General features: G+C 41.4%; 1 protein-coding gene across 5 annotated transcripts in view; it reads left to right on the top strand.

Moving 5' to 3' along the window:
- Nucleotides 1-25171, top strand: part of C2H10orf67 (chromosome 2 C10orf67 homolog) — a 121292-nt gene that overhangs the window by 64707 nt on the left and 31414 nt on the right. For 3 of the 5 annotated variants that reach the window (XM_034760265.1, XM_034760267.1, XM_034760264.1), the window contains 3 exons: nucleotides 7467-7607; nucleotides 8382-8602; nucleotides 24139-24226. In XM_034760265.1, coding sequence (XP_034616156.1) covers nucleotides 7467-7607; nucleotides 8382-8602; nucleotides 24139-24226 — 450 coding nt within the window. Of the gene's footprint in view, nucleotides 1-7466; nucleotides 7608-8381; nucleotides 8603-23349; nucleotides 23444-24138; nucleotides 24227-25171 lie in introns of those variants that run through there. The other 2 variants (XM_034760266.1, XM_034760268.1) reach the window with 2 other exon arrangements.

The following is a 25171-nucleotide window of genomic DNA, read 5'->3' on the forward strand; positions in this document are numbered from 1 at the left end:
TATGTCTTTAATTAGTGTTTGCATGTATATATATATTCTTTCTTTATATAGGAATTAGATACAATGCTCCTGTCAGCTAATTTCTTAGTTATTATCTGCAAAAAAATTAGCGTTTTCAGGTGCCTAAGTAGCCCCTGGAATCACAGTTAAAGTTGCCCCTCCCCACCACCAAAATCTGAAATAGTGCCCCTGCTTCCTCCCTGCCCTGGTTCACATCCCCAGTGCGTGGCTCCCTGCCACATGACTGCTGCAGCTGCACATGCTCCGGCCCAGGCTGAGGATGATTAGGTTTGCAAACTGGCTGGGGCTCAGGAGCCACATAGACCCAGCATCCATACCCCTTCCCACCTACTGCCTCCTCCAGCTGCTGCTAAGGACAGAGCGGAAGGTGTCCGGGTAAGGCCTCCTACAGTACCTGTGCTCAGTTAAGCCTCTCTTGCACTGAGGCCCCCTGCTCCAGAGTGACCGCAGTGTGAGTTGTTGTATTATGGCTCTGAGTCTCCAAATCTTCCAAATATCCTACTTTGCTATGTGAAAATGGCTAATTTTAAAATATAATACAGTACATTCTCCCATTTACAGTAATTAGCTGCTAGTATTATTTAACCAGTAATTATTTCCAGAAGTTTGCATTTATTTATTGTTATTATTGTTATTATTAGTATTATAAGTTTGTTTATTTATTTATTGGCTTAGGTTTTTTTCCTATTGATTTTCTGTGAATAAAAGTTGCACCAGTGAGTTGCCATAGATGAAGTTTAAAACCGATCTGTCAGTATATATTTTTATTCTCTTTTTGAGGATAACATATTTAAAACATGCATTTAAGTGCGTATTCTTTGTGGGGGGAAAAGCATGTGTGCCCACAAGATGTATGCAGCCCCTTCCTGCAGCTTTCTGTCTAGCCCACCTCAGCTCCCACATCAGGAAGACAATGGAGCCGCCCGTGTTCTAGAGTTATATTCATAGTAGTTGTCATTCCACCACGTTTCCATTAGTTCTCAGGCTGTACTCCTGCTGATTACATATTAACGTAGCCCTTCAGTCTGGCTATCATGATTCAGAACAGAGTAAGGACTCCACATTTTAATGTACTGAATTAAAAATTGACCCACTTAGGGCTGTATTGTAAGTGACCCTTGCGTGAGTGTATAAGAGAAGGAAGGATGCAGGAATTCTCCACCCCCATACACTCCACACAAGAGCCGGGCAGTTACAGTCTCTGCACTTGACTGAACAAGCCCATGGGGCCAAGAAGAAGGCAGGTCCATGGCCCTGACCCCCTTCTAGCTGGCTCATATATCAGAGAGGCTCTTCACTGCTCCCAGGCCACTGTATTCAAGATGCAGTCTTCCCTTTCATGAATAAAACAGTAAGCAGCAGTATCTGGGGTTTTCTGTTTGGTTAGTTTTTGAGGTGGGGTGGAGAGTATACACTGTAGTACATTCAATAAACTTAGAGAAAACAGACTACAATTAATGTTAAACACACACAATGTTAGCTCACATTTTGCTCAGTGTTTATATTGTAACACTGATTTAGATGAGTAATTTGTTCTGTAGATAGAGCACTAGACACCTGCATTCATTTCAGAGGTTTTCAAAAGATTTATGTGTGTATATATAGGGATTATATTTACACAAGAAAATCTGCTTTGTTATTGAGGAAGATACTGAAAATAATAGGATACCTGTGTTACAGTGATACCTTCTAGGCTAATTACTTTTACTGAAAATCATGTACTGCATTGACTGGTAATGAATACAAAGAATAGCATTATTATGGAAGCATAAGTCAGAGATGGAAAGACTTATTAGATCATTCATCTTCCTTGCTAATGCAAGATTTTTCTCTACTGAATAATGTTTTGTCCATTTGGGACAGAACTCATACTCAGAAACATGGTGATGGGTGTGATACAAGAACCTGAACAGACCAGAATAAATGTCTCCAGCAATGGGTCTTCCTCCTATTCCCCTGAGAGACTATTTCACAGCCTAATGCTTCTCACTCTCAGTAAAATTTCCTTCTATTCAGCCAAAATTTTCCATTTCATCCCATAACTCCTAGTTACACCCTAATACTGCCCTGGATAATTGCCCAACCCCCTTCATGTTTGTACTCTTCAAGTATTGTACACTAGTATCCTATAGCCCTGTAGTCATGTCATTTTTAGATTTTAATCCTTCCTGATAAATTATTTCCCTCACTACCTCCTTCATACATTTTATTTGTTCCTATTTGCTGGATTCCCTCATGTTTGTCAGATCTTGCTGATCCTAAGGAGACAAGAAATGAATGTGGTATTCTATGTGTGAGCTCACCTGAATCATCACAGAGCCATTTTTGATACTTATCTTATTGGAAGTCAGTGGAAACTGTAGGTAAACAACATGCCTGAAGATCGGGCCACTTTTATTATGGTGGGTGTTGGTCCTTTGCCAGAATTATTGGGTATCTCTCACTTAATCATTTCCCTGCCATTTGTGGGGGCCTTGGACATTGGTGTACCTCAGTCCCTCTTATTCTCTGTTTGTAGCACATAATAGTTTAGTCTTTTGTGGGCTGTCAGACTTCGGTTTAATTTTAGTTGTTGGGCTAATGTGTAGGTGCTCGGTGGTGTTGGTGTCCTGCAATATGAAGCAGGTCAGACTAGATGATCTAGTGGTCCCTTCTGGCCTTAAAGTCCATGACTGCATTAGGCTCCTAAATCCAGATTTTAGTTTCTAAATTTTAGGAACCCAGGTTTAAAAATGTTGCCCAGAATAAGCATAATATTCTTCAAAGCTGTCATGAAAAAAGACTATATTGGGGGGAAGGGAATTATTTTTGAAATTCTCAAAATGGGGAGACTCCAACCCAAATCACTATTGCTGGTCTTTATGGTACTATTCTATGTAAGTTAAAAAGTAGGCCTGTTCCTCTAAAGCTCTCTGACATACAGGATATAGTTGACACTATCTTCTAGCTCTGGCAGCTGTTCAGTCAGCAGTGAAGGCTTTGAATCTTTTAAAGGATTGGAGAACTTCTCTAGACTGAAAATTGGTCATGTTTTAAAAGCTAATACTTTTTAATCAACACAGTTTTAAACAGGACTTTGCAACCAGTGTAGACAGGGCAAGTCATATTTAAAGCCTTCCTTTTTTAGGAGGAAAATGATCCAAGTTTTGTAAGCCCTTTGGGGCAGAGACTGTCTTGTTCTGTGTTTGTACAGCACCTAGCACAATGGAGTGCTGGTTAAGACTAGGGCTCCTCAGTGCTACAGTAATTCAAATAGTTATTAATAATAATAGTTTCTTTTGTGTTACAAGAAAACTCGGGTTGCAGCATGCTCTTTCCTGTCTTTTCCTCTTCCCACCTTCTCCTAGGTTACATCTAACAACTACAAGCTAGGTTTAGTGCTGCAATAAGTAGAACAAGAGTGGTGTCTGTCTATCTATGTAAAACTTCAATTACTGAACCTTAAAATACCTTTGGTCACACTTCAATTGATAAAGGTTGGGGTTTTGTGACTATTTACCTGAAATGTATGAAATTTCTTTCCTGAAACAGGAGTGTGATAGTAACCAGCAGGTTGCTATGCAGTGTTCTTATACTGTCCTGTTGTGGGAGAGCAGGAATTTTTTGTTTTGTTTTTGTTCCTAATAAGTCAAATTCCCTTATTGGAGTTAAATCTTGTGACCCTTGTCAGTGCGCATTTAGATTTTCAGGAGAAGATATACTTTATTAACAAGCTTTAGAGGAAGGTTCAGCGTCTCCGTATATTGCCTATAGTACTGAGATATTGTAACCATGCTAAACTAATAGCTATGAATGACTTTCTCAGCTAAATACTGAGGGAGCACAGATGGAAAACAGCTATCAAAATAAACATATTTTAATAAAATCTGGTATTTCTGAAAACAGTTTTATACATGTGAAGCAATATGCCCTCACAATTCTAACTACATAAAGGTTCATATAAATAGACAAGTGTATAGAAGTATGTGCTTCCAATACTTCACTGTTGATACAGGGAAATGATTTCACATAAAACATATGGCCCTTGTAGTGTTCATATAAACCAATATTGCCTAGATCCTATGGCTCTCAAGCAAGGGTCTGACCCACTTGTGAGCAAGTATCATGTTATCATAAGATGGTCATGTGCCTAGGCTGTCCAAAGACCAGGCATGTGTGTCAAGTGTGGTTGTTGAGAGCTCCCAGTGAAGAATATTCAAATAATTTATGGTTAAGGGATATGCCATCACTAATCCTTCTCTGAGCATTAATAAGCAAAAACAAAAAACAACACCTTGAAGGCACCTGAGAGCTTTTGGGCCATGCTAACTGAGTAGAATGAAGAAGATAATGACAAGATTTTCATTAAGAACTTCCAAACCCCTAGCCAATGTTTTGTTGAATTAATCAATAGAGGAGCAGAAACTTGTATTAGTTTCAGCCTCACCAAGACATGCGTAACATTTAGCTAGTCTTTTTGGAATGAGGGATGTGTCTGGCAATAATAAATAATTATAAATTTATGACTTTTGGGAAACTAAATGAGAAGGCAACAATACTGCAAATGGTTGCATTAAGTGCCAATGCTTCTTAGAATAACTGTCAATCTTGTCTGTAATGTAACGTAAAATCTTTCTTATTTCTGTCAGATGTATTTAAAGTTAAATGTTGTTAAATATAGTTTGAATTTTCCAAGCAGCAGTCTATACCCTTGAGTTGCAACAATGCAATCATCATCTTTTTGGCCCAACTGGATTGGCCAAGATTCATTCCAGAGTTACCATTATTCTTTAGTTATCCAGAGGGATCCCTGGGAAGGGGAAGGGGTTTCATACACCATTCAAAACTCGTACTTCTGACCAGTTTAATATTGGTTTTCACATGTTTCAAAGAGGTTAACTGCAGTCATCTTTGGCCAAAAAGAGAGTGGCTGTGATGCAGAGACTTGAAGGTAAAGACTTAAGTGGACAAATAAGGTCAGGAGTAGAATTGGTCAGAAATTTTCAGATGAAACAGAGTTTTGTTGGAAAATGCCAGTTTGTTGAAACCAAAATGTTTCGCAATAACATCTTGGGTTTGATGAATTTTTGGGGAATCAAATGCTGGGTTATGATTGAACCTTTATGAAACCCTGCCAGCTCATCAAGCTGCTAGATCTTCCAGGATCTGTGGCTCTGAGGCAGCCTCAAGGCCAGAAATCCCAGTCTTCCAGGGTCTGCAACTCCATAGCAGGCAGCCACGCCAGAGCTTCCAGACTCCATGCCATGGAACTGGGAGTCTGAAAGCCAAGGGAGTTCTGACTTTAACATTGACTCAGCTCCCAACCTGGCAAAAGGGAGTCAGGAAGTGCTAAGAGCCCAAGTTGATCTGGGGATCTAAGGACTTACATACTTCCTGCCATGGATCTAGGACCCTAGAAGTCCTGGGATAAGCTCCCAGGATCTGTAGTTCCTGGGCATCTCTGCTTTGCGGACTGCCCTGGGGCAAGAAGTCCAGGGCTTCCAACTCTTAGGCAAGCAGCTATGAAACTGACAATAATATCAGTTTTGCTCAGCAGGTGTTAAGGTGCGGGTAGGGTGACCAGATGTCCTGATTTTACAGGGACAAGTCCTGATATTTGTGGCTTTTTCTTATATAGGTGCCTATTACCCTTGCAATCTGGTCACCCTAGGTGCAGGGAACAGACTTCCTATGGAAAGACGATGTGTCATTGTTTCCAAAAAGTATCAGGGGGTAGCCGTGTTAGTCTGTATCTACAAAAACAACAAAGAGTCTGGTGGCACCTTAAAGACTAACAGATTTATTTGGGCATAAGCTTTCGTGAGTAAAAACCTCACTTCTTCGGATGCATCCGAAGAAGTGAGGTTTTTACTCACGAAAGCTTATGCCCAAATAAGTCTGTTAGTCTTTAAGGTGCCACCAGACTCTTTGTTGTTTTTGTTTCCAAAAAGATATTTTTCAGGATTTCCAGTTCACAGGAAATTTAATATTTGTTTTGATTAATTCTGATTCAGAACAATACCAACTTTCAAAACAGTAAAATTTCCTGTGAACCAAAAATCCCACATGTCTGCCAGCTCTAATCAGGAGAGAGAACATCAAAACACCTGATGGGATAGATGACCACATGGGATAGGTGGTTGTGAATTAAAATATGGGAAAGGAAGGAATAGATCACTTTAAAAGAGAACTGTGTGAAGTTCAAGTAATTTATAAGGTCAGAATTTCCTAGCAAGTAGTGTCCTTCGGCACTGCATGTAAACTTTACCTATGTTCTTGCCTTTCTTTCCCCCAGGATAGTTCTTGGTGTGCTACCTTATATATCATTCAGTTCTTTATTATTGCCATAATGAGCTGGAATTAATGCCCATCAGTTCCTCAAGGTGCCTTTCTGGTAACTGGAGATTATTAGGATGTGGAGATTCTCTGGCTGTGCCCCTTTTTTCCCAGCCATGCCGTCCCAGTGCAGCAGCTGGGAAGAGAATTGATGTAGGAGCTTTTACAATGGCTTTACTCCAAATGAGGATTCATCTGTAGAAAACCTCTGGGGAGGGGGAGCAAATCTAATGGCTTTATAACTGCCTTACACCACTCTAGCATTTCCCAAGATCTGGCCAAATATGTATATAGTTACAGTAGACCCGATTCTCCTCTCACAGATTCCTCATTTTCCCCAGTGTAGCTCCATTGAAATTAAGGGACTTACACCAGTGTAAAATCAATGTGGGGGAGAATTAGGGCCTGTGACTGGTATGCTGACATCTTTATAATATTGTAATTAATCTTTACAATGAATTGAATTTGCAGTTTTCACAGGATGTGGATTAAACTGCTTTTCTTTATTTAAAAAGGTCTGATACTGCAATGTATCTTCACCTCCAACTATCCTTTAACTATCTGGTGTTTTCCCCCTATCAGTGAACTGGCCACATAGAGACCAGCATGTGTCCTCCAGAGAAAGTGGAATGTATCAGCAGCTGACAAAACAAATGGCTGGCTTGAAGTGGAGAGGGCCAGCATTCAATACAATATGCTTCAGCAAAGTTTTAAAGTTCAGTTGAAATAGGACAGATAATATAGTCAGTGGACCAGATTCATCTCTAGGTAGACTTCAATAGGATGAATTTAGCCCCTTAGGGGTTTTTTTTTAAAACAATATGGCATTTGTTTTGCCAGATTTAGACTTAGTATAATGTTTAATTTACAGATATAATACTAATATATATGAAATTTTGCTAAGTGTGTGGGAGAGTGGAACCATTGAGGTGGTTTAATTTGGGCATATTTTATTATTTTGAAACAACCGGTGGTATTGTCCTTATTTGAAGTACAGTAGCTGAAGTAAATATTATGCTACAATGTCATTTTTCTAACTTGTTTTCTTAACTCCTGTGGATTAAAATGACCGTAAGAGTAAAACTGTTTTTCCTAGTGTACATAATCACCACTGATTCTTTGATTGTCAGATTCCAGCATTGAAAGAAAAAGATACAAAGAAAAAGAAGGAGACAGTGAAAAGTGGAAGTGAAATTACAGTGCCTCATGAGAGCAGAGAATCACAAAAGGGATATCACAAGCAGCAACAGAAGAAGAGTCCTAGTTATAAGGTGTTTTTATTATTAAAATCCAACAAATTCTCTGTAAATATTTTATGTAGATTTCTTGTCCTTTGATACCAGTCTATGGACTATTCAGAACCAATGCTTGTTAAACCTTTTAGTTACTATGGTAAAAATAATAATTTGCATTTCTATAGTGACTTTCATTCAAGGATGTTGCACCATTTTACAGACATTCATTAATCTCCTGTGAGAGAAGTATTTTTATATTTGTACTACAGATGGAAAAAATGAGGCACAGAAGGCCTAAGATACAAGTTACAAAAAGAATCAGTAATAGAGCTGAGAACCATGAATTCAGTTCTATGTTCTAATCACTAGACTGTACACTCTCTACCGAAAGGCATGGTCCTTGCCCATAAGAATTTATAATCAAAGGTCTTGATCCTGCTTCCATTCAAGGCAGCAGAAATTTTGCCATTGATATCAGTAGGATTGGCCTTAGACAAATATGATATACATGACAAAAGTTAAGCTTTACTTGTCTGTGCTGCCATCTTTATTATATAGCCCTCCAAAAAGCTGTGACATTGTAATGATTCTCAGTCACTCCAGATCTGGGTTGGCTTTGAAACAATGACTAGAGTTAAAAGGTTTTGTACTCTATTATTAATTCCTTTAAACATCTAGTTTCCCTACCCTAACAGCCAAAACCAGAAGTATTGCTACCAAGAGTAAAACTTAGTATTTTTTTGCATAATAAGCATAGAAAATAAATAATACATGACTTAACTTTTTGCAATATATTTTGCACTTGAGAAGGAAGCAGAAAAAAGAGCATTACTTGCTGAAATTGAGAAGCTGAAGATATCTGAAGATCAAGAGAAGCAACACATACAAAGGTATTGGTCAGAATTTTTAAGACATTCATTTAACTCTATAAATATTTTAACATTTTGTGGGTTTTTTTATTTCAGTCTTAAAAACGAAGTTGAACAAATTAACCGAAGCTGGGCAAAGAAATTCCAAATTCTAAAGAAAAGGTATAGTGGTATTATAATATTGTCCATATTCATAGAAATAGCTCATGTCTATAATTTTGCAAACTATATAAGGAAATATTAAGGGTATAGATATTTTGTAGATACAGTATTACTACAATGCAATCACTCAAGCATTTGCCTAGCTTGGTGTAGTATGCAAATGAGCAGAATCTGATCATAAGAAATGAGTCACTTGTTGGATAATATACCGTTGATCTGGTTGTAGCAATAATACACTCTTCAGGGGCAGGCACATTTGTATGATTAGTTTAACATTTATCAAGACTGTGGACAGAACACTGAAAATGTAATAATATATCTTTTTTTCTATCTTTAAAGTTGTTGCCATTAAAATACCAACATTTACTACCAGTTACCCCACTACTTTATTAAAAATGTTATTTTCTATTCTAAGTATAAAGAAATGCTGCTGAATTTTAAATGTCCCAGTGAAATGATACCAGTGTAAAGAAAGTGAATAGCATATAATATGGAGAAAAAATTCAAAATGATTCACACACAAATCTTTTAATGACAGAACTGATGGTCATGCTTTTAATGTACAGTTTTGAAAAATTTACCTCTGTGATATGCATAATGAATATAGCAACAGAGAGTCCTGTGGCACCTTTAAGACTAATAGATGTATTGGAGCATAAACTTTCATGGGTGAATGCCCACTTCAGTGCATCCGACGAAGTGGGCATTCACCCACAAAAGCTTATACTCCAATACACCTGTTAGTCTTAAAGGTGCCACAGGACTCTCTGTTGCTTTTTACAGATCCAGACGAACACGGCTACCCCTCTGATAATGAATATATTAGATGCTGTGTATGTGTAATCACTTGGGTTATGGTGTAATTGAAAAAAATAATTAAAAAGTAGATAAATTTACCAAGTTACCACCTATCTGTTATCTGGCACAGGATCTCAGAATGAACTCAAGAATGCTGATTTCTTTTAAGCCTATTAAATACATGACATGAAACTGTTGGCTGTTCATCCCAATTAAGTGAATTTGCCTAGTAATCTTACCCATATTAACTAATTCTGTTTGTTTTTTTCATTGAAGGAAACTACTATTTTTTCATGTTTCCAATATTCATAAGATTACATATACACAGAATATTATATAATAAATTCATTATGCATGTCATAGAAGTAATTTTAAAATTGCATGTAAAGATTATCATTATTTTGTCAGTAACACATTTGAGTCTACACTATTTTAAGAATTCTTCCTATGCTCACATGTCATTCACTTCAGCGCATTGATCCTCTGATCCAAACTCATTTACACAAAGGGTTGGTGAGTGTTTTTTTGTTAAAGCCCTTTTATATCATGCTACAATGGGCCTCTATACTATTAATATTTTCCTCCTTTTTCTATTTCTTTTCTCTCCCCTCTCTACTGTTCTCCTTTTCCAGTTTTCTTCCTTTATTTTCATTTCCTTTCAGACCTCTTAGATCAGGGGTGGGCAAACTTTTTGGCCTGAGGGCCACATCGGGGTTGCGCAACTGTACAGAGGACCGGGTAGGGAAGGCTGTGCCTCCCCAAACAGCCTGGCCCCCACCCCCTATCCGCCCCCTACCACTTCCCGCCCCCAACTGTCCCCCTCAAAACCCCCAACCCATCCAACCCTCCCTGCTCTTTGTACCCTGACCGCCCCCTCCCAGGATCCCCACCCCCTATCCAACCCTCCTGCTCCCTGTCCCCTGACTGGGGAGCCTGCTAAAGTTAGAGGTGAATGTGTGGTTTTGTACATATCTAATCACTGTAACACCATAAAAATAGATTCATTTTGACAGATATTGCGTTTACAGAGAGGTACATAACCAGAATACAGGAAAAATCTTGTTTTGCCTCCGTTTTTCTGATATTTTGTGGAAGCACTGTGCGTAATAAACTGTCTTTTTTTTTTTCCATAAAAATTTGACTACTAGAGTTTGGCAGGAAATGGTTTTCCCATCACATTAATATTTTCAAGAGTTCAAATTTTTTCCCACCTTGAATCTGGATCAAAATTTGAAATCTTGAAAATTCATGTAAAACAGAAAACCAATTCTTTTTGGGAGGCTGGAGGGTAGTTAAAACAAAACCTTTCATTTCGATAATTTCAGAACTTTTCATTTTGATTTTGACTTATTTGAAAAACTTTAATTTGGTTTAATTAGCTTACATTTCAAAACAAAAATCAGAAACCAGATTTTTTCATTTTGACAGTTTAAGAACTTTTTTCTTAATTTTTTTTTTTTAAGTCAAACGTGATAGCTTCAATTTTGACAAACTGGCAGTTTTTGAAAAAAATAGATTCATTACGAAATTTCTGACCTGCTGTAGTGACTACCTGAAGAGCACACAGACTTGAGTTTGCATTTAACCCTTATGTTATTTTTATAAATTATATTTTTTCTTTATTATTCTCATGTTTCTAGTGCATATAAATGTAAAATATGATAGCCCTCTTGTGGCGAAAATAATACCTGTCAGTTTTATAGATGTTGATCAGACTGTGTGGCCTAGTGGATAAAGTTCCTGCCAAATATTTAGACTATATTGCATGTAAGCCCTTTTAAATTTATGCTTTTTATTCTTTTTTTTTCAGCTTTTTCCATCAATTAAATTAAAAATTGACAGTTTTCCTTTTTAAGTGACTTTAGTGCTCATGAAAGTTACCGCTTTGAGAGTACAGGAGATCAAAGTCCTCTGTTCATTTACAGACATAAGTAGAGGACAGCAAGGCAAACTCACACTTTTGGCCTTTCTTCTAAGACTGCCATGATGCTAGTTAGCATCAACTGTGACGGTGGTTTTTGCGATGTGGACACTTATACGCTAGGAACTCTACTAAGACTAACAATTTATTTCATATAGGCTACCAAATAGCTGTTAGATAGAATTGTCTTTCAGCCACTGTTGACCTGGAGCTAGACTCTGACTGGTGATTTTGGAACAGAAGATTGTATGGGCTAGATTGACAAAGGGATTTAGGTACCTAGAAAATCACTGGGAGTCACAAAGCCTGAGCTAGGCACTCAAGCTGCCTATACAATGGAAGGGAGGGAGACACCTAAGACCGGGATTCACAAAAACCATTATGCTAGATGGAGAGCCATCTAAACTAACCAATGGGAGATGCCAAGCAGAGGGGTATACCCGCAGCCACACCCATCTCAGGGAGTTTGGTGCCTATCGCTGCTTGGAATTCAGCTGTGAACTCTCTCCTGAAGTCAGGTGCTGCTGGGGCCGGGGAGGAAGGGAGGTACGGAGGAGCTTCATCATACCTTTTAGCCCAGCAATCAGGGCACTCATGTGGGATGTGGGAGACCCCTGGATCCAGTCCCCCCTCTGCCTGAGGAGAAGGGCTTTGAACAGGAATCTTCCATTTCTCCGGTGAATGCTCTAACCACTGAGTTCCTTCATTCTCTCCTGGTGAATCTGCTCCACTGTGGATAAATAATTAGAGTCATTAGGGGGCTGGAACCTGGGTCTCCTGCATGCTGGGTGAGTGCCATTCTCTTGTTTGTTTGTTTGTTTGTTTGTCTGTCTCTTTCTCTCCCTCCCTCACCCCCAATGACTCTAAATATTTATACACAGTAAAATAGTTTCAACAGGAGATATTGAGGGAGCCCCATATCAGAATATCCCATGGCACAGTGGTTAGGGCACTCACCTGAGAAGTAACAAATCCCTTCTCCCCTTCAGGCAGAGGGGGGACTTAAACAGGAGTCTGCCACATCCCAGGTGAGTCCCCAACCGCTGGGCTAAAAGTTATGAGGGAGGTCCTTCTCCCCTCAAACCCCCAACAATTTGTGTGCAGGGCCCAATCCAATAAGCATAATTAGATCACAGCTACTGGATTGAGTCCCACAGGAGAGCTGAGCAGAAGAATGCTATCTTCCCCTGGTTTTGCATCGCACTTGGCCTTAGCAGTCTGGATGTCTAGACTGGAGCAGCAGTGTGTATAACCAGAGGGAGGAACATAGACAACTAGGGAACTTTTACTGCAAAAATTTAGGTGCCTTCAGGATTCAGCAGCAGCTGAGCAGGTATTTGTGAATATCAGTGGTGCCTGATTCTGGGATTTAGCTGCCTAAAGTGGCAGGTGCCAGCTCCTTTGTGAGTCTAGCCTTATAGCTCATTACTAATCACCTGAGACATACAGTGCAAAAAAAAAAAAATCTAAACCAAAACATTTCACGTATAAGAAAAGACAAATTAAACTACTGGGTAATTTTAATAATCTAAACTTGTAATTTGAAACATCAGAAAAACAAACAGCCAGTTACTTTATATTCAGAAAAGGTTAAATATTTAAATAGTTAAATGAGACAAGACACAATTTATGGCTAACTTGAACCACCTCACTCTGTCATATTTCAGAGTTCCTATTTGTGGTTTTATAAAGCTTAGCAAAAAGTGATCAAGTTAGCACTGCTTGTGTCTTGTTTAATTTGCTCATTTAACATTACTGTTCTTATAGATCTACCATGCCCTCATAATGGATGAGACAATATTTACATTTCTCCTTCTGCTAATAATGGCAGTTATCTGTCCAGTCAAACTCCACAACTGGTCAGATATGAGGGACCACGTCTGACTGGATTTCATTCTTGATATGGTGGAAATCAAATATTTTAGCAGCTGTGAGATTCTGCCTGAAGATTTCCACAGTTCTAAAAAGAAAGCCAATAAAAAGCTGGTAATTCTAAATTAATCTGTGACCAAAAGCTTCTAGTGGTGCCACTCTTTATCTAATTTGGAATTGTTACCTTTAATAATGCTCTGTGGAAATTGACATAAGCTCCCCAAATTAGCAAAACAGGTACCACCTTTTTAGCAAGTTCAATAAACACATCTGGAAAGACCACGGACTCCTTAAAAGTGCCAAGTTTATAGTGTAATTAACAGTCATTCTAACCACCTTGAATTGTGTTTCTGGTGCTTAGTCTAATTGGATACATCTGCACTGCAATGTAAGCCCATGGTTAGTAGAACTTCAGTTAGCAGACTCTGGTTTTGTTAACTTAGGACTTGAGCATCTACACTCATTTGTAACCCCAGGAATCATTGAACCCTGGGTCCCAACATGGGGCACCAGGGTCTACACTGCACTACGTAGGCCTGAGTCCAACCCCCCATATCCCAGACTTCCTAACACCCTCCCTAAATGAAGACACTCTAGCCCTTTGTGGTGCAGTATGGGAAAACTTGACTGTCCACCAAATGTGATTGTCCAGAGGACAAAGAAAGTCAACCCATTGAATACTTTTGGCAGACCCCCAGAGTACGAGTCCAGTTGTGCTGTGTCTACACTGCAAAGCAATAGAACTTGAACCATGGGTCCTGGCTTGACTCAGGCTCAGATCCTCCACCTCTGGGGGGTCCTGGGTCTGAGCCCTGAGTTAGCACAATGTGTGTACATACAGATAGAGGAGGTTAGGTTTGAGCTTGAGTTGAAACCCTGAGCTTACATTGCAGTGTAGACATATCCAATGAGGCTTTCCATGTGCATTGCTTGTAGGATTCTTTGTGTAACACTGACAGACCCCGGTTGTTGGTGGGCGGGATCGAACCTGGGACCTCTGGAGCTTAGTGCATGAGCCTCTACTGCATGAGCTAAAAGCTCGCTCTCTTCCCTCCCCCTCCCGGCAACTGAACGACAGAACTTTTGTCTTTCAGAGTTGTTAACCCCCTCTGACTCCCAAGACAAAAGTTTTGCCACGACAAGTGTCAGTGTGAACGGCGTGTTGTCGGCAGGAACTCTCTCCTGACAACAGCGCAAACGCCGCTCGTTGGGAGTGGACATTTTTTGTCGGCAGGAGAGCCGACAAACAGTGGCTACACTGCATGACTTTTAGCGGCACAGTTGTGGCGACAGCCATGTCACTAAAAGCTGTGGAGTGTAGACAAAGCCTTAAGTGGTCTCGGTGCCACTAGATGGGTCAGAACACCACACCCCGGAGGCATGTGGATTACATTTGCATTAATTGATATGACTGTTTCTAGAGTTAAATTTTTTGATCAGCCAAAGCTATTATTATCCTGGGCATTTTGTCTAAATGTCTTGTGAAAAGTTTTCTGTAATGAGAGATCATGTTAACATTACAACTGGCATGTGAAAATCCTAGCATCAGATCAAATAGAGAACAGTGGTCAGGAAGCAAATGCCCATCTTTGACACGAACGTATTTGAGAACCTCAGCTTGAAAAGCTTGAAAAAGTCTCTTTTCCTAAGATTCCAGACAAACTAGTATCCCTTTCCCATCACCTTGACACACTGATTCTTAAATAATGAGGGATATGGAAGATTTATGTCTAAATAAAAATAGCATTTACACTTTGAGTTAAGACTACAAATATGGATCTTATTATTTAAAGTTCATTGTATTATTATATCTGCACTAAAAACAGGTTATTAGTTGTTGTATAGGCAGAAGGTATACTATCATTTGTCAATAACTTTCTCAAGTTGTTGTATTGTTGTTGTTGTATTATTAATTGCTAAGTGCTGAAAATGTGCTCAGCGCTGGATAAGTCAACAAAAAAATCAAGATTATCCCTGGTCCAAAGAGCTTGCCATCAAAGAGACAGACATAGAAAGACAGAAGGCAGAGGAAGTAATTACCCTTATATGAAGTTCTCTTCTCTTAAACTAACATTTTTCATCTCTTTTAGGCCTCCCTTCGTCAAAAGGTTTTCCTATAGCATATTTTCCTTCTTTTAAAGAAAATGGAAAAATATTATGGTTGTTCAGCTTACCTCATTTAAACTGGACCTTGAGAAATTAGCTAGTAGTTCTTCTTCAGATGGTTGCAGACATATATTCCACTCAGGTGTGTGCATGCCCAGCATGCCGGAGCCAGAGAACTTTGTCTAGCAGGTGTACATGCCCTCGTAGCCCCTCTCCTGGCTATTTAAGGGCAGCGCCATTCTGACCCCTCTCAGTTCCTTTCCACTGCCTGCAGCTGGAATCAGAGCATTCTGTATGATATCTTACCTCATGTTTTTGTTGTCTGAGGTTTCCCTCTCTTTTTCTGAATATAGTTAGCTAATTAGAGTTAGCAGTACCCTTAGTAGTAGATTAGTTTAGTAATTTTAATAGTAAGATTTTCCCTGACATTATGCCTTCGCCAGGTTTCAAACACTGTCCCTCTTAGGGTAGCTATCCACAAAATTGGTCCCCATACTTGGTGCTTGTTGTGCTTGGGATAGGGGCATATTAAGGAAAAGTGCTCCATTTGTAAATCCTTCAAAAAGAGAATGCAGGTGGCTAGAGAATTAGGCCTCAAGCAGCACCTTAAGTAATCATTCCAAAGCTTGAAAAGAATCTTCTTCCTCACCTAAGAAGAGTACTGGGCAGCACCAGGATTCCTCGAGTGCTCAAGGTAGAGCGGGGCTACCTACACACTCTCCGGTACAAAGATGGGATCATTCCAGCATTGTACCATTGACTCCTGTACCGTCTGTGTGGTGGCGATTGAATCTGGTACCGATATATTCAGTCTCAGCACTCACCATATTGACCTCACAAGCTTTTCAAGCAGCAGCAGATTTACTCTGCTTCTCTGTTACAGACTCACCTTTGATACAGGAGTCCTCAACTGTGCTGGTATTGTCTGTGTCCCCAGAATCCGTATCAGCACCAAGGGATCTGTTGTTGGTACTGTTTCCTTCTTTGGCCTCACAGAGAATTTTAGTTTCTACAGGCCTGGTATGGACCAGATCTGCAGAGGCTGTACTGGCCCCTACTTCGATACCAATGCCCTTTCCAGCACCGAGTGTTAGTTCTGCCTCAATGGCACTACTGGTAGTCAAAGCACTGGCTGCTATGCATCCATAAATACCAGAGTGGCCCCCGTACTGGGCTTCAGATGAGTTGGGACATTTGATGCTTCCATGAGGGGTGCCTCCTCCATTTGCATTGGACTATGTGGGAAGTGCCTTGTGTTCTAGCTCAGAGTTATCCTCTGCCTTTCCTTCTCCATCCAGGTACAAGGTGCAAAAGTCTTCGAGATCTCTGGGACATTACCATCAATAGAGGCCTACAGTTTTTTGTATCCTCATCCAATCTGCGAGCTGCAAAATTTTCAGATTTGTAGGGCTCTACTAACAGCTCCACAGGTCACTACGCATAAGTGACGCAGGGCTGTGCCAAGCCCCCGCCTCCCAACCGCCCCTCATGTCTCTCCAGAGACTCTCTATCCCACCACCTGCTCCTCCCCCACCATACCTCCTACCCTACTCCAGGAAGAGAGGCTACATCCTGAGCCCTCATGTGCAGCGCCGCCCTCGCAGTGGGGGCCTCAGACACTCCTATGCAGCTGTGTTGGCTCTAACACACGCATCAGAGCACACAGTCATGCTCCCTTCTGGGAATTGTAGTTTACCTCTGTCTGAGCAAGCTGGGGACTACAACTCCCAGAATGCCCAGTGGACTATTGTCACATATCACAGCCCGCTGCTGCGTGATTCAGAGAGCCAAACTGGAGTCTGCGGGCTGGGTGACAGCTGCTCCATTCAGATGACTGTGTGCTGCAGACCCCTGTGCGGACACAAAATTTGTATTTGCTCTAACTATCAGTATCAGGACCCACACCATTCTTGCAGTAGAGATAGGGGTTCCAGCCCAGTACCTACCAGCCACCAGTTCCATATCATTTCCCTCAGTGGTCTTCATGGAACACTTAGGATGTTCCTCAATCTTCAAGGTCCAAATTCTGGGCTTATTCCAGAGCACGGTCACACAACCTTCCTGCTGTTTCTCTTCCCAACCCACTGAGGCTGGAGATGCATACTGATATTGTTCCTCCTGAGCTGATACAGTCTGAGCTTTTACTGCAAGAGCAAGTCACAGCAGATTCCATTGGACTGGCTTCCTTCTTCATCTTCTTCACCAGATGATTCCACTATATTGGATTCATCTTCTCCTGTGCATGAAGACTTTAATTTATATCAAGATCTCCTGAGGTTAGTGGCTACCGCTTTGGTAGACAGTGTCCAGTCATTGACTCCTGGGAGGGAAGCTCTCCCTAGAAATGAAGCACTTGGAACCCACAAAGGTTTTGTGGCATATACCAGCTTCCTTACTGTCAATAGTACAGCATACTGAAAAGTGGTAGTATGACCCTCTGCAGGGTTTTGAGCGTATCTACTCACATCCAGCACCTAACCCTCTCTTGTCATAATGGTGGCAAATGAGTGGTTACATGCGGGAAGATAGAAGTAAACACCTAAAGACAAAAGGTCTAAAACATTACATTTAATGGAAAGAAAAAATGTATTCAACCTTGTCTTTACAAATACACATTGCTAATTAGCATGTGCTGTTATCAAAATATGACATCGTAAATTGGGAGGCTATGCCCAGATTTATACATGAGTTGACAGAATCCTTCAGGGAAGAGTTTTAAGGCTTTCATTGCAGAAGGCCATCTAGTGGCAAAGACATCACTGTAATCAGCATTGGACATAGTGGATGTCTCCTGCAAGATTATGGCCTTAGCTGTAACAATGAGAAGAGCTTTGTGGCTACAGAACTCTGGTATAGCTCCTGAAGTCCAACAAAGCATACAGGACTTACCTTTTGATGGTCAGTTTTTGTTTTCTGAAAAAAACTCTTGAGACATCACATTATTTTAAGGACTCAAGCTACTTTGCATTCACTGGGGGGCTTATAACCCAGCACTAAAGAGGCACCATTATGGAAGTCTGCAACAGAAGCAGAAATACCTTTCCAAGTGGCACTTTCAGCAGCCATCTCATCCTGCTAGACAGCAAGACTTCTCTAGGAAGAACACAAATCACAGAGGAGAAGGCCATCTGGTTCACCAGCCAGCCTGTCGTCCACCAGCTTTGGGCAAGCAGACAATTTGACTCTCCTATTAAGGGCAGCATTCCAGTTGTAAACTTCCCAACCATGTCTCCTCCATTTGGGGACAGGTTCTTTCACTTCTACACATAGGTGCTGACTCCGTGGGTGCTCTGGGGCTGGAGCACCCATGGAAAAAACATAATGGGTGCTCAGCACCCACCAGCAGCCCTGTGGATCAACTTCTCCCCTTCTCCCCCAGTGCCTCACACCCACCAGCAGCCCTGCTGATCAGCTCCTCCCCCTCCCTCCCAGTGTCTCACGCCCACTGCAGATCAGCTATTCAGCTGTGTGCAGGAGGTGCTTGGGAGGGAGGGGGGCAGAGAGGGTGGGGTGTGCTCAAGGGAGGGAGCGAAATGGGGCAGGAAGAGGTGGGGTGGGAAGAGACAGAGCTGATGCAGAGCAGGGGCGGGAAGAGGTGGGGTGGGGCCTTGGGAGAAGGGGTGGAGTGGGGCAGGGCCTGGAATGGAGCATGGGTCAAGCATCCCAGGGGATCTGAGGAAACCGACACCTATGCGTCTACAGCACTTGGGAAACAATAACCACAGACAAGTGGATCCTCAGCACTTGGGGATAGGGTTGTGCCATCCAATTTCTGTCCATTCTCCCTTCCCATCCTCCTACCCCATCCCTTTTCAGGGGCCCCTCTCATTAGCCACTGCTCTTACAGCAGATCCAGACTGTGCGCTTCAGGAGCCATAGAAGAGGTTCCCCTTCAGTGTCGGGAAAAGGGATTCTTCTCTCGTTACTTCCTGGTCCCCATAGCCAAAGGAGGAATTAGACTTATTTTGGACCTCCAAGATCTGGACAAATGCATCAAATATATGAGATTGTATATGGTAATCTAAGCTACAATTCTCCCCTTGTTAGAGCACAGTGACTGGTTTGCTGCCCTCAGTCTTCAGGACAACTACTTCTGTGTGGCAATTTTCCCAATCAACAGGAAGTTTCTGAGATTTGTAGTCACAGGTCAACATTGTCAATACATAGTTCTCCCCTTTGACTTGTCATTAGGCCATGCTGTACCAAATGCATGGTGGTAGTGGCAGCGGCAGCCTGTCTCAGGAGGCTGGGAATTCATATTTTTCTTCACCTGGATGATTGGTTATTCAGGGGCAAGTCCAAAGAACAAGTCCTCCATCACACCCAGTTCACACTACATCTCTTCAATTGGCTGGGACTGGTTTTGAACAAAGGAAAGTAAGCATTAATTCTAACACAAAATCTTGAGTCATTAGGGCCCTACTAGACTCTACAAGTTCAAGGGATTTTCTGTTGAACAAAGCAACAGAGGATCCTGTGGCACCTTTAAGACTAACAGAAGTATTGGGAGCATAAGCTTTTGTGGGTAAGAACCTCACTTCTTCAGATGCAAGTAATGGAAATTTCCAGAGCCCACTTCAATCAGCTCTGCTAGGAAGCAATAAAGTTTTGGCACTTTTGCATCAAGGAAGACATCATTCCCACAGTCTTACACTTACTGAGTGCTCAGAATCAAGTGACTGATCACTTCAGCGAGAATTTCTCCCAGAATCATGAATGGTCCATTAAGAGCACTGTTCTGCGGTCCGTCTTCAGAGAATGGGACATTCCAACAATCAACTTGTTTGTGACAGAAGTGCAGTCAGTTCTGCTCTCCAGTGGGTCTCAGTCCAAGCTCTTTAACTGATGTCTTTCATTTGAATTGGGAATCGGCACTGATGTATGCTTTCCCCCCAGTCCCACTCATCTCTGAGATTATTCTCAAACTGAAGATGGATCATGCAAAACTGATACTCGTGGCCAAGACAATGTTGGTTCTCTGACCTTCTCACTCTATCTGTTCAGTCTCCCACAACTCTTCACTCTCCTTCTCGACCTACTGACAAACCACAGTCAGATTTGGCATCCAGTACTGAGCAGTCTGCATCTCCTGGCGTAGACGAGGAGGAAGGATGATGTTCTGAATCAGTTCAGCAAGTCCTAATTAAAAGGAGAAAACCCTCTATTAGGACTGCCTATTTGGACAAGTGGAAGTGGTTTTCAGTTTGGTCACTGGGTCAAGGAATTCAGCCAAGATTAGCCTGCATTCAGGACCTTTTGGATTACCTGTTACATCTTAAGTCTGCAGGTCTGCGTCTCAGGTCATTGAAGGTCCACTTAGCAGTGATTTCGGCATTCAATCCTCCGATACAAGGAAAGTAATTTTTTCCCCAACTACATGTAGTCAGATTTCTGAAATGTGTTGTCTGTCTCTTTCCATGACTGAAAAAAATGGTTCTGTTGTGAGACCATAAATACTGGCTGCCCTCCTGGAACCTCCATTTGAGCCCCTTGCAACTTGCTCTGTGTCCATCCATTACTGAAAGACAGCTTTTCTTACTACCCTAACATCCACAAGGAGAATAAGGAACTGCAGGGCCTAATGACAGGGCTTCCGTATATGCAGTTTTTCCGAGACAAAGTGGCCCTAAGGCCACATCCAAAAAAAATTCTGAAGTGTTTTCACAGTTTCACCTTAACCAACCAATATACTTACCTGTATTCCTTCCTAAGCCACACTCAAGTGCAGATGAACAGTGCCTGCATACATTGGATGCGAGACGATGCTTGGCATGCTATCTGAAAGGGGCTAAACCATTTTGTTCATCACCATGGCTTTTTGTCTCCTATGTGGATTGGGTGAAGGGTCAGGCAGTCTCTGCACAGACAATTTCTGATTGGACCACCACCTGCATTATAACGGCATATGGGATAGCTTAGACCACACCACCACATGTCCACAGAGATTGGTTGCTCATTCAATGAGGGCCCAAGTGGCTTTGTCCACATTCCTCAGTGATGTTTCTGTATTGGATATTTTCAGGGCTACTACCTGGTCTTCAGTGCATATTTTTACCAAACACTATGCTCATAGGTGCTGGAACAAGGAGTGCGGGGGGTGCTGCAGCAATCCCTGGCTTGAAATGGTTTCCATTATATATAGGGTTTACAGTTTGGTTCAATGGCTTTCAGCACCCCCACTATAAAAATTGTTCCAGCACCCCCTGACTATGCTATTACAACTGTTGTTGTTTTTGGAGATGTGGGTAGAGAAGTGTATTCCAGGGTTCACCCTTCATTTCCTCTGGTTGCCTGATCTGTTGATTGTATATTGATTATATTAGTGATGTAGTTTCCCCAGTTAGCACTCTGAAATTTGGTAGGTTATTGCCCCAAGATCAGGCCCTGTATTACCAGAATTACTGTTCAGTTGGGAGCCCTGATGTTCACAGTTGCAACACTCACATTTAGGAAATCACACTATATTTATAATAATTTGTTTTTAATTCAGTTAGCAAATTCACAAACACTCAAACCCAGCATAGCAAATAGAAATGATGCGGAGTGAGCTGAGTATCCATATACTTACCCCATCCCTTGCAAAACAACCTGGACTGTTAGTTATTTTCCTCATCTTCCCCCTCACCATCATCAGTAGTCACCATCCTGGCATCTCTCCAGGCACACAGGCCAGGATACAGCTGTTATAATGTGTTATACTGACAATACTATACCTAATGCATGTTCAGTAGGAGTTTCAGTGCCTTTTTCTTATTTGTAATTCTTCACCCTACTCATGTTGGGATGCTCTTCTCCCAGGGGTTATTAATCCTTTTACCTCAAGCTTATTAGAACATATGTCAATTAGTTACCATGTCATTCTTGTAACCAGACATCTGCTGATGTCCTTAACTAAAAATATCCCAAACTGGTATAAATTAGCATCTTGGGATTACCTATCAGCAGTTTGCAACACTTGTGATTTTGCAAAACAATAAACAAAGTTTTGTGTCATCTTGTGACTTAAGGTCATTGTTAGTTTACTTACTTATACTAACTTTTTTAGCAACTACTCTTACTCAAGCTGTAAGGCCTTATACTATGGTAACTGCTTAAGCCATTCTTATAGTTCTATGCCTATAGGTCTCATACATTTCTGCTATCAGTTCCTTATGCCTTTTTGCTTTAATTATCATTATACAGTAAGTATTGCATGGCTATATACCCACTGCATGTGTTACACTCTGCATCAGAACTTCAGTTCTTCAGTGGGAAGGAGTTGAGGGGGGCACTGCCCCTTGGGAGGGGCTACGAGATAAAATTACAATAATTTTATAAAGGTTGATATTTTAAAGCTGTGAATGTGTTCTGTTCCTCAAGGATTTTTCAACTCCACAGAGTATGGTATTCAGGGCTGGTGCAACCATTTAGGTGACCTAGGCGGTCGCCTAGGGCGCTAGGATTTGGGTGGCGCCATTTTCTTCGGCAGCGACCGCAGCAGCCGGATCTTCGGCCACCCCAGTCGCCACCGGCATTTAGGCAGAGGGAGCTGGGGCAATGGAGCAAGGGGGGGGGGGCTGGCAGCAGGGGGGGGGGGGCGGCAAGTAGGGGAACTCCCCGCCCCAGCTCACCCCTGCCCCGCCTCCTCCCTGAGCACGCCATGGCTGCTTCACTTCTCCCGCATCCCAGGCTGGCGGCGCCAATCAGCTTAGGCGCTGCAAGCCTGGGAGGCAGGAGAAGAGAAGCAGCGACGGTGTGCTGGGGAGGAGGCGGGGCAGGGGTGAGCTGGGGTGCGGGGGGTGCCTCAGGGTGGGGAGCTGCCGTGGGGGGGGGGTCCCTGGGGGGGGGGGGGGGGCGCCCCCAGGGGGGCGCCTCAGGGCGGGGGCTCGGGGACGGGGGGAGGGGCGCAAGGTGGAAGTTTCTCCTAGGGCACTAAACATCCTTCCACCGGCCCTGATGGTATTGTATCAGTACATTTAGTGTATATATCTAGCAATACACACAACTGATTGCTGAATATTTATTGACTTTTTGCTCTCATTCTCTCCTGTGTGTTTGCTTTATTGTTAAGCTTGAGGCTTGTAAAAGGAACCCACATGAGAATTGTTTCTTGCTGGTCAGTAAAAAGATGTATTTGTCATACCATGTGAGAGGGGTTAGCCGAATGTCACATCCCATTATTTCAGTTCTTTCTGCAAGTACAGCAAACATCATGAGTCATATAGTCATTTACGTAAGATATGTCTTCATATTCCTTCTGTTGTATTAAAAAGCAGTACCGTATTTTAAAAATAGAAGATGCACACAAGTTTTCTTTTCATTTTTCCATTTTTAACTCGATCTGTTCTTTTCTTTCTCTTGTTATTTTCATTTTTTTAATGAAATTATTTTCTGTACTCTGTGTTGGCTCTGATCATCTTATGGGAGGGCAAGGTGTTTAGGGCTTGTCTCCATAGCAAGCGAGTGCAAAGCATATTAGTACACTGTACATTCACACAGTGGATTGGCACACACTAATTCTCTATGGAGACAAGCCCTTAATCATAGCTTTTATTTTGCTTGTTTGTTTGTTTTTTGTTATATATGTTAAGGTCCTCAAGTCTTGCAAAAGGGAGCTGCCATATTCACAAATGTACTTATTTGCATAATTAAAATATATTAAAATACTTTAACATATAATATCACAGAGTTCTTCACAGCATCATGTGTAATCTAAAGGGAAATAGAAAGTTTTTAATGCAAGATATATAGAGATATATTTAACTAATTCATCAATTGTAATTATTCGCAATGACATCCTACATTATAATCTATGTATGTTTACATTTTTAATTTAACATAGAGACTCTTTTTTTTTCAGCCTGCATGCCATTAAGGATGAGATGTTTCTTAGACATACTTTGTACCGTCAGGCAGCAGCATTTAACCATGCATCCCTCAATCAACCTGTATGTAAAAACAACTATGCAATTGATTGTTTTTTAATGTTTTGTTTTTAGTGGAAGGTATTTGGACCTTCTAACACTGCAAAGCCTAGTAATAGACTTATATTATGAAGCCAAGCAAATCCAAAAGCAAGAATAAGAAAGATACAAAAGTGATTCACTGCAGAGAGGGTGTGAGGGAGATTCCCACACCTGAACCATTCTTTTTAGGTGACAAATCTGAGGAATTGTCCCAGATTGAGGTGTTAGTAGAAGCGGTTTTGGAACAAATTAATAAATTACACAGTAGTGAGTCACCAGGGCCTAATTCACCCAAGAGTTTTGAAGAAACTCAAATATGAAATTGCAGAACTGCCAACTGTGGTATGTAACATATCGGTGCCAGATGACTGGAGGACAGCTAATGTAACACTGATTTTTCTTAAAAGGCTCCAGGAGTGATCCTGGCACTTACAGGCCAGTAAGCCTATCTTCCATATCAGGCAAATTGGTTGAAATTATAATAAAGAACAGAGTTATCAGACAAATTGATGAACTTGATTTGTTTGGGAAGAGTCTTTTGTAAATGGAAATCATGTCTCACCAATCTATTAGAAATCTTTAGGGGGTCAACAAATGTGGACAAGGGTGATCCAGTCAATATATCAGAGGGGTAGCCGTGTTAGTCTGGATCTGTAAAAAGCAACAAAGAATCTGGTGGCACCTTATAGACTAATATAGTCAATATAAAGCAACAGAGGGTCCTGTGGCACCTTTGAGACTAACAGAGGTACTGGGAGCATAAGCTTTCGTGGGTAAGAACCTCACTTCTTCAGATGCAAGTCTGAAGTGAGGTTCTTACCCACGAAAGCTTATGCTCCCAATACTTCTGTTAGTCTCAAAGGTGCCACAGGACCCTCTGTTGCTTTTTACAGATTCAGACTAACACGGCTACCCCTCTGATACTCA

This window comes from Trachemys scripta, chromosome 2, assembly GCF_013100865.1.
Source record: "Trachemys scripta elegans isolate TJP31775 chromosome 2, CAS_Tse_1.0, whole genome shotgun sequence".
Taxonomy (NCBI): domain Eukaryota; kingdom Metazoa; phylum Chordata; order Testudines; family Emydidae; genus Trachemys; species Trachemys scripta.